This window comes from Morus notabilis, unplaced genomic scaffold (assembly GCF_000414095.1).
Source record: "Morus notabilis unplaced genomic scaffold, ASM41409v2 Scaffold758, whole genome shotgun sequence".
Classification (NCBI taxonomy): Eukaryota; Viridiplantae; Streptophyta; class Magnoliopsida; order Rosales; family Moraceae; genus Morus; species Morus notabilis.
Genome location: NW_010365805.1, coordinates 438,498 through 449,339, shown reverse-complemented (window position 1 = coordinate 449,339; position 10,842 = coordinate 438,498). Strand labels below are relative to the sequence as shown.

Genomic DNA, 10,842 nt, shown 5'->3' with positions numbered 1-10,842 from the left:
ACAAAATCTGATAGATATTAGATTTAATTGGATTAAAAACAATTTTCAGTTGGACACAAATTGAGATTTTCTCAATCTAATTGTTTTAGATCCTAATTTTAAGTATATGAAATATGAATATATCAAAAAGTCAAAACTTGGGTGTGTATAATTGAATTTTTGAAAATTTTGTATAGATCTAGAAGATATTAGGGAGTGAAGTACGTAGTGAAAAAAAAAATCCTTATGCTAAAAGGAGATAAATAACTAAAATTTAAAGGATACAAATAATAGTAATATCATTAGAGAACTTTGTATATCATGTGATACCACAAATATATGTTATTGAAATTTTGGTTACGTAGCTTAGACTTTGGATTGAGTTCTTGGTCTTAGTTTTATGTAAACTTATGGTAGGAAAGATAAATATGTAATTAGTAGAGAAAAGGGAGAAGGAATGAAGAGGGGGAGAATAGACCAATGGTGTTTAGGAAAAAGAGAGATGAATGAGATGGTATATGGAATTAGGGCTTAGATAATAGTTAAAGTGAAATATAGAATATGGGGATTTTTTTTAAGGGAAAAGGGGATTTAGGTTATTGTTTAGAGGGAAAAGGCAAAGAAAAAAAAAAGAGTGATGAGTTGTGAGGGGAAAATGGTTGAATTTCTCTGGTTGATTTGTGTCTAGACATCCCTTTGATGGTTGTCTAGGTAATATTGTATCATTTGAAGCTTCTATAAGAGCAGTTCTTTCTATGCATACAAAATTAGCTCTCTTTCTTTAATGTGTTAACTAGCATGAAGACATATTTTATAATAGAGCGAAGTTTTAGTGGCTACTCTAATATTTATCTCTCTGTGGATATTGTTGTTTTAAGTGTAAGATATTAATTTGACGCTAGTAATAAATTGAATAATTCATCAAAAAAAAAATTAATAAAATTAGATTTTTATCATGACATATCATTAAATTTTTATATTAGATTGATAATCACTATGTAAACGTACGTCACAATTGAAAACTCTCAAAACATGTCTACTAATTAACCTCTTCATTTTATTGTAAAAAATTCAAGTTTATTAGTCACATCGACAAGAATATATGGATTAGAGCAGTTAAATGAATATGGATCGAAATTGGTTCTTTAAAACGAATATGGATCGAAATTGGTTCTTTCTCTTGATAATTCCTTAATTGATCACTTCTGAATATATTCCGTTTACATCTTAAAGAGAATATATTGACCTGAGCACGCTACAGCTTTTTAGACTTTGACTGATTGTCTGCTTTGACAACTTTTAACCTCCATTGGGCTACGTTTGTTATACGGGATTAAATAAAAGGAAAATAGTAGAAAATAGGTTAATATAAAAAGTTTAAGAAAATATATAGATCAATTTTTAGTTATAGAAATTAATAGGTCATAACTTGTCAAGTTATGGTTCATAATTAGATAAATTAAGGATAAATTTATCAAGTTATGGTTTATAGCCAGACAAGTTATGGATAATTATGGACAATAACTTGTCAAGTTATGGTTCATAACCAGACAAGTTATTGACGAAAACAGTAATTTGGCCTGTTTTTTAACTTATGTAAACTATTGGCCTATTAATTTTAATTCATCTAAAGTCTTGGCTTATTTTCCTCTTTCTCCCTAAATAAAATCATTTGTCTTGAATTGAATTAGATTATTCTTAAATAAAATCATTTGTCTTGAATTGATTGGAGTGTATTACTTCAAATATGAGATTATTTATTTCAATAGATAATTTTCACAAAAACTTCAATTATTTTGGACATAATAAATTACCAAAAATATAAGGATTTAAAATTGAATTACATATATATATACACACACACACACACACACACAATCATAGTGAGGTTTGTTTTAGTGGGGGCACGTGTCATGGTAAAATTATAATTTTTTAGGGAAATTATCATTTTGATATCCTATAATTTGGCATTTTATCAAGTTATCTTTGTGTTTGTAAGATTTCATGGAAGTAATTATTTTGCGGAATATCATGCGAATACCTCAAGCCTATGTTTGTAGGACATAAAATGACGGTTTCCCCTTTTAGTCCAAAAACTTCAATTATTTTGGACATAATAAATTACCAAAAATATAAGGATTTAAAATTGAATTACATATATATATATATATATATATATACACACACACACAATCATAGTGAGGTTTGTTTTAGTGGGGGCACGTGTCATGGTAAAATTATAATTTTTTAGGGAAATTATCATTTTGATATCCTATAATTTGGCATTTTATCAAGTTATCTTTGCGTTTGTAAGATTTCATGGAAGTAATTATTTTGCGGAATATCATGCGAATACCTCAAGCCTATGTTTTTAGGACATAAAATGACGGTTTCCCCTTTTAGTCCAAAAATTTTCCCCAAATTTACTTAAAATAAAAATATAAGATCTAAACATAAAAATAAAATATGTTATTTAACAAATTTTTTAGAATTTTTTTTTTTAATTTTCTGAAGTGATCAAAGGGAAGAACCATCGATTTATATCCCAAAAAATGAGGTCAAGGTACCCAAATGAGATTTGTTTAAATAACAGGTGCGCCAATGGATTTTTTTCCGAATATGAAATACCAAATTAAAAAAGTGTTGAACTACAAGATACTATAATTATATTTTCCCTGTTTTAAACAAAAGATTACAATTCTACGCACTCTTATAAGAAAATATGGCGCTACTTAGTATCTATAAGGAAGAGTTCTAATTATTAGGCCTCTTACTTATATCTTTTGTTTTTTTTTGTTTTTGTTTTGTTTTTGTTTTTTTTTTTTGTTTTTTTTGTTTTTTACGGACAAATGAGTTTTATTCATCAATACGAAGATCAAACCTTACCGAAGAACTCAAACAACTTGGAATATGTTAGGGATAAAATCAGCACTAAGATTATATATAGCCTTACACGTGGACAAAATTTGGAGAAGCAGGTTGATTGAAATGACTAGTTGAAGGATCAACTCAAGAGACAATATCAACTAGAGAAGTACGACAACAAGAGACCCATGAATACTACCATGAATAAATCAAGAAAGAAAGTTTCTTGGAGGCCATGAAGTCCAATACAACCAAATCTGATATAAAAGGCGTGAATTAGACCAATTTTGAAAAGGATAGATATCAAGAAGCAAATAAAGAAATAAGAAATGGGAAAGCAAACTGAATAAAGAGAAAACTATCCATTCTCCAATCGACTACCCATCAGCTTAAGGAAAAAAGAAACTTAAAATCATCACCTATAAACAAGGGTTATAATCACGAATTGGGCATCTAAATATCAAATACATCACATATAGATCTCATATCTCGAATTTACTTCCTCTCTCTCTCTCTCTCCAGAATTTTTACATTCCATCGACTTAAATTGACTTCAATCAACTCACCAACGCAATTGACGTCCGGGAGAGTTCTTGGCCCTCTAAACAAATTTAATTGTAGAATCCAATCTCTATAGATTAAAATGAAATATGGCATCTTACTTATCTCTTTTGTATTCATATTATATGTCTCCATTGAAAAACTTTTCTTAGCTGAGCCCTTTATTATAGAGAACATTGGGATAAAACTTTGGATAAATGAAATAACTTTTTCTCTTATTCTCTACCAAATAACAACTATCTACTTTTAAATATTTTCCTCGTATGAATTTTTACGTTCTTCCTTTTTATTTTTCATCCTTCTTACCACACATGTATTAATTAAGAAAAAATCTCCTTAAAAAAAAATAACAAAGAAAAGAAAGGAGAAAACCAATTATATGCATATATACATACAAAAACGAAATATTGTAGATAACAGACGTAAACAATATTCTCTAGAAAGTTGTAAACCATAATATCACGTATATATATATATATGCTCTGTCTTTCTGTGTAATTCTTTTGTACTAACTTGTGTACATTTTTTTTTTTTTTTTTTTTTTTTTTTTTTTTTCATATTGAAAAGTGGTCTATATATATGGCGGTTGTCTGAGTGCAGTGATCATGAGTACGAATCAAATTTGATACTTTACATATTCGATTTTCACATTTCATAACCTTATTAATTATATATACACGGTCCTTATCTAAAAAAGTAATTTATCTTTCACAGATTAGTCCCCACTCTAACTACATTTTTGCTTCAATATCACGAAACTACGTACCAATTTCATCTTTTCTTTCTTTTTGGCTGCAAAAATCTGAAAAACTTTGATCACATTGGTCCCCCATATAGACATATATATATATATATATTTTATATTAATATTTGTACCTACGTGTAAATTTGACCAACCAAAATAAATTTGAATTCCATTGATTATTGCCAGATTTTATACTATTCCGTGTGATTTTAATTATCTCAATATAAAGCAATGCATAACCGTGTTCTTCTGATGCTGGGCATAGTAGGGCCAATATATGACTTTCCTCTTTTTTGACCAATATCCGACTGACTTTGTCTTTGGAATGGATTTTACCAGTAAAATTGTCCATCAACAGACTCACAGATGACCACCAAAGAAAATATAGACCAAAATAAATAAATAATTCCATGGCAAGCAGTACATGCATCTGTACTACATGATGTTTTCTGACGGATTTAGTATGCATTTTTAACCGTTAGATTAAATTTGATTGTTATTTTTTATCATGTCGAATAAAAACTAATTTAACAAGATTTTATAAATATCTATTAATCAAACACCTTATTCTACCAAATTTGATAAATTTAACAATACTTGATAAATATATATTTATATGATATGATTTGATAGATATATGATATAATTTGATAAATATCTATCAAATCATATCATAATAAATAAAGTATGACGATTTAATAGAATTTCACAAAAATCTATCAATTAAACATCATATTGTGATGTTAGGGCATTTTTTTTATACCCTATTAAAGAATTCTTTGCTATACATATTGGTGCAGCCACAATAAGTTATATATATATATATATATTCATATATTATTAAAAATATTTGATGAAGATGCGTAATTAATGCTGACTAGTATATAAACATAATAATAGCCAATGTATTTTTCTACCAAACAAATTAAGTCTCACAACTTCTTCTTCAGTCGACTTTCTCTATCTTCCCTTTTAAGTGTTGGTCAAATGTATTTGCACCATTGGTTAGCCGAAATCTCTTACCACTACATAAAACCAACAAATTAGTCTTCTTCTTCTATTTCCATATCCCTTGGTTTCATCAATAATTAATTCCCACCACCATTTCCACTCCAAATAAGCTCTGAAAGCTTAAGCTAGTACTACAATTCAAAAACCTTCTTTTATTCTTAATTAATGGAAGATATTGAAATTCCTCATTATTTTATCTGCCCAATTTCACTCCAAATCATGAAAGACCCCGTAACCGCCATAACCGGAATAACCTACGACCGAGAGAGCATTGAGCACTGGCTATTAACCTCCAAGAACACCACTTGCCCCGTCACCAAACAGCCCTTGCCGCTGTCCGACGCCGACTTGACCCCGAACCACACTCTCCGCCGTCTGATCCAGGCCTGGTGCTCGGAGAATTCGTCGAAGGGCGTCGAGCGGATCCCGACTCCGAAGCCCCCTTTGGAAAAGGCTCAAATCCTCAAACTTCTCAAGGACTTAGACGGTGATCATCATCATCAGCTGAAAGCCATCAAACGATTGGAAACTCTCGCGGCGGAAAATGAAAGGAACAGGAAATTTATGGTCGAAACCAGCGTTGCAAAAGCCGTTTTCTCGTACATTGCGAAATATTGTTTTCTGAGGAACCAAACGGAAGGGCTTGAACAAGCTATGAGCATTCTTCACTACATAGTCCGGATCAAAAATAGTACTAACAATATGAATTCTTCCTCGGGATTAACAGATCAGAATCTGTTCGAGAACGAACACGTCATGGATTCTCTCACCTGGGTTTTGAGTTGCACCTTCGAGAATAACAAGAATCACATCAAAGCCCACACAGTTTTCGTCCTGAAATCGATCGTCGAGAAAGGTAACCCTAACGATCTTTCGCGACTAAAACCCGAATTCTTCAGAAACATTTTGGAAGTCGTAAAGAACAGAGACAAGAACATCACACACCAAGGACTAAACGCGGCGTTGCAGATACTGCTCCAGGCGGGTCCCTACGGTCGGAACCGGACGGTGATGGTCCAATACGGCGCCGTTTTCGAGCTCGTGGAGCTGGAGATAAACTCCACGGAGAGGAAAACGACGGAGCTGGTATTCGGTATTTTGTTCCACTTGTGTTCATGTGCCGATGGGAGGGCTCAGTTTCTGAGCCACAAAGCGAGCATCTTCGTCGTTTCGAGGAGGATATTGCGGGTTTCGCAGGCGGTGGACGACAGAGCCGTGATGATATTTTCTTTGATTTGCAGATTCTCGGGAACCAAACAGGTTCTGAGGGAAATGCTGGAGTGTGGAGCGGTTTCTAGGCTGTGTGTTTTGCTTCAAGTGGAGTGTGCTGGATATTTGAAGGAGAGAGCAAGAGAGATGCTAAAGACACATTCTGGGGAGTGGAAAGACTCCCCTTGTATAGATGAGTCCCATTACCCCAGGTAATAAATCATGATGATCATGATCAAATCAATAAGTTTAATGGGATATTCCAAATATTTATTTATTTTTTAGATTTTTGTTTAGTTGTTGATTAAGAGAGAGAAAATTCTGTGACTCCCTAAGGGATCACTAGAAAGAGGTTAAAATATTAAGTTAACTTATCTACTTACCATGCATAAGTATTCGAGTATTATATATGCTCTGTGTGATACCCGACAGAAAATATAAATAAAAAATAATTAAGACTAATGTCGTAAATAAGTTGTGATTTATTATTGAACATGTTGTTAGAAAATTATACTTCTATTGATTGGAAAATAAAAACTCATTATTTACGGAATCACTGCTTTTAAAAATTTAATGGGATGTTTGGTTTATAGATTTAGAACCATGATTCATGATTCTGATTTTTGAAATTCAAATTTTTTGTGAGAGAAAAATACTGTAGAGAATCAAGAACCATAATTCAGAACCAGGAACGAACTCTTAAAACAAACATCCCATAAGAGATTACTTCATTTACATACATAAATAATTATACTTTTATCCTATGAGCATCCGTCATGCAAACAATAAATAAGTCAAATGACATGAGGTAGGTTGTTGAGGCTTGGTTTAAGAGATAGCAAATTTGATCATGTACTTGTTTTTGAATATTGAAAATTTATTAAAGGAAAATTTGATCCCGTATTGTTTAGACGGGAAGCTCTTTAAAAGCATCAAAGCTCTTCTTTTTAACTAATGACTCTTGAGTCTATTTTTGAATATTGATTAAGGGGTCTCCAAACTTTGTATATTCTCAACAGCCAATTTGGTCGTTAACTCTCACCGGGTGCAAAAGTTTAGGGACTAATGACGTAGATTTACTTAATTTGAAATTTAAGGATATACATTATGTGGTTGTTGACATGCTCTTTGGTGCAAAGCTTTTTCTAATATTCATAGCACCAATGTTGCTTGAATTAAGACCTAAATGTTAATGCCAATTATATATTTGACACCAAAAAATATGATAGCACGTGTTATTTTCACTTATACTCCAATACATAATGCTATTTAAAATGTTAAATCTACTTTTTCTATAATCATTGAGCTAAGTTATAAAAGTGAACTTTTAATTTTAAAATAATTTAAAACAGCAAAAGTTGTAATGATTAAATGAAAGAGCAACCATATCAACCAATAAGAAGCAAGTATCAAATTTGTCATATGCTATACTTGGTAGGAAATTTTTCACAAAGTATAACAAATGGCAAATTTACTACAACAAATAACATTATATTAAAGAGTGTGTTTTTACACTCAAATACTAGATTTATAATTAGTACATGAATTATGGGAGATGCTCTAAGAGAAAATCCTAATCACGTTTGAGACTAATAGGATTTACTTTGAGGATTGTGATTTCTGTATAATATGCCTAACATGTAAAACTTGATTATGTATATTATTTTTTCTCTAGTCATATCCTAAATATGGCAAAGAATGACTATATTTTAAAGTGAATATTCATATATAGTTTTCATCTATTAAAAAAAATCATTGTTTTCGTAAATTCTCTAGCATATTTCTACCAATTTTAATATTTTTATTGATATTCTCTTATGTTTACCAAAATTTTCATCGAAATTTTTTCCAACAATGTTTTACATCCAAAAGGCATTTATTTATTTATTTTCATTTTCTACACGATGCAATGTTACCTTATATTATTTCCTTTATTTAAAAACGGTACAATAACCTTCTGAATTTGCATCTAGATATTTCCATTTACTTCAAAGAAAAAAATACAACGAACTCTTCAAAATAAAGAAAAAAAAAATAAAACCAACACCAAATGTCCTTTATTGTCAAAGTAAATATGCATTGTAAGTCTCCAAACTCATGTATATGTTTGGAGCGGGGGTTAGGGTTAATGGCTAACTTGACGGAAGGACTTATGCTAGTCAAGAAGATATAACTCTTGGGACCCAAAATGAAGATTTCAAAAATAGTGATCCCACATGTAATGAATTTAAAAGTTTGGGAACCTATGACACAAATTTCATTTGATCAAGACACTAGTTAATAGTGTAAGTAGTTTTGGCTTGAATAACCTTTGATCAAAATATTTTTGTCTCCTACGTACTGAGAAAAGTTTGAGCTTTCTCCACACTTTTTCTTCGATCACAACAAAGGTGGTATTTGGTACATCAATGAAAGACAGAAAGTTGGAGATAAGATGATAATATATATATCTCCTTCAAATAAGGAGAGAAGACAAATATACATTTCCTTTTTGTTTTTTTTTGTTTTGTTTTTAGAATAGAAACAGTTGAAAATGGATAGAACTTCATTGGAGGGTTACTATATGTATTGCTCATATTGATTATTAATTTATTAATTTTATAGATTGAAAAATAACCCCCGTTTTATCAAAAAAGTTCCCTCAATTCTCTCTCTCTCTCTCTCTCTCTCTCTCTCTCTCTGCCAGTCTCTCCCTCTCTCTCTCTCTCTCTCTCTCTCTCTCTCTCTCTCTCTCTCTCTCTCTCTCTCTCTCTCATCTCCTAATTCCCCTCGTCCAACTTCCATCTGTCCAACCAAACAAAGTGTTAAATTAGTTGGTAAATCTAAACAGATGTCACGTGCTTGGCCAGCCTGTGGTGTGTGGTCCCACTAAAGCTGCCTGAATCTCTTTAATTGATTAAGCTCATTTTTCACATTTGGACAGTACGAAAGTATCAATTCTGTTTCAAATTTATATTTTGACAATACCTGCTCGAGGTGTCAAATGGGCCGGGCCGTCCATGGACGGCCCAGCCCAGTCCGTAATAGTGTCTGATTCCCGCCCATGGCCGGCCCAGCCCAGTCCGTAATAGTGTCTGATTCGGCAGGCCCGGTTCGCTACTGTTTCGGGCCGTGCCGGCACAGCACGTGTCAGCTAGGGCTGGGCCTCAGCTTCTCAGCCCACGGCCCAAGCACATGGAGGCCCACGGCACGACCCTTATTCGGCCCGGCCCAAGCCCAAATTCGGCCCGGCCCAAGCCCGCAAAACGGCCCATGAAACAGCCCATTTCATTTGGTCCAGGGGATCCTTCGCGTTTGGCACGTGACGGGCCAAACGGGAGGCCTGTCACGTGCCGGACGTTGGGCCCGCGAAGGGCCCAACGGCTAAAATGCTCAAAATTCAGAAATTCACCCCCAAAATCCCCTATAAATACTCCTTAATTCTACCATAAATCTCACACAATAATTCACTCTCAACTTCTCATCTCACTCTCATTCTATCTCTCAACTTGTCTCTTTGATTTTGATTCTAAGCTTTTTTCTCGCGTTCATTCCTTTTCTAGCTCTTTCATTTACAAAGTTCAATCAAGTTCTATCAATTTCCAGAAAATGGCCGCACCAAACTTCCCTAATTTCACTGCTTTTCCTGAGCTTGGTGATGAGGCATTTTTTGAGGATGAAATGATTGTTGGTTTCCGAATCGAATTCGGATGCGGAAGCGTGGTGCGGGGAGGGAGGCAAATCATGTATAACAAAAATTTTCATAAAACTTTTGAGATACTCTATAGATTATATTAATTTATGCACGAATAAATTAATCTCATTAATTCATTTATTAAGAACTCAATTAGAAAAAATACCTGGAAGCCGACTCGGATGATAACTTGAGTTCTTTGACCTCGAATCCACGAAGACGTGTGTGTGGGCACACATGAGACAAAACGGGTTACAATAAACACTCGAATTTCCACAAACACCATCACATGCACGATGTGGAATTTTTGGAGAAAAATTTTTCCTTCCTTTCTCTCTTGAGAATTTCGGCCAGCCTTAACTCTTAGGGCTGAAAAATTGTTTCCAAAATTTCTATAGAGAAATTTCGGCTACCTCTAAAATTAGGGTAAAAAACCATTCCGAAAATTGTCTCAAAAATAGTATTTATAGAGTAGAAGTCAAACTTCTAGAAGGAATCCAATCTCTACCTCTAAGATAAAGCTTGTTAATTATCTCCTATTTGAATTTTAAACAGAAGCTCCTATTCCCTTATCCCTTAGTGTGGCCGGCCAAGATGGGGATTCTCATCCCTGTGTAGCGCCAATATCAAATAGGGAAGGAAGAGAAAATTATCCTTTATCCTGTAGTCCAATTTTGACTCAAATTCAAATTCCAATTTAAGTCAAACTTAAATTAATTTGAATTCTAAATTGAACAACTTATCAAATAAGTTTAAATGGATAAATCTAGATGTGTTCAAATTCAAATTTAAATAATCA

General features: G+C 32.8%; 1 protein-coding gene across 1 annotated transcript; it reads left to right on the top strand.

The window, feature by feature from the left end:
- Positions 1-5,172: 5,172 nt before the first annotated feature.
- Positions 5,173-6,697, top strand: LOC21399954 (E3 ubiquitin-protein ligase PUB23). Its single transcript, XM_010108698.2, has one exon. The coding sequence runs from the start codon at positions 5,327-5,329 to the stop codon at positions 6,584-6,586; it is 1,260 nt and encodes a 419-aa protein (XP_010107000.2). The 5' UTR covers positions 5,173-5,326; the 3' UTR covers positions 6,587-6,697.
- The last annotated feature ends 4,145 nt before the right edge of the window (positions 6,698-10,842 follow it).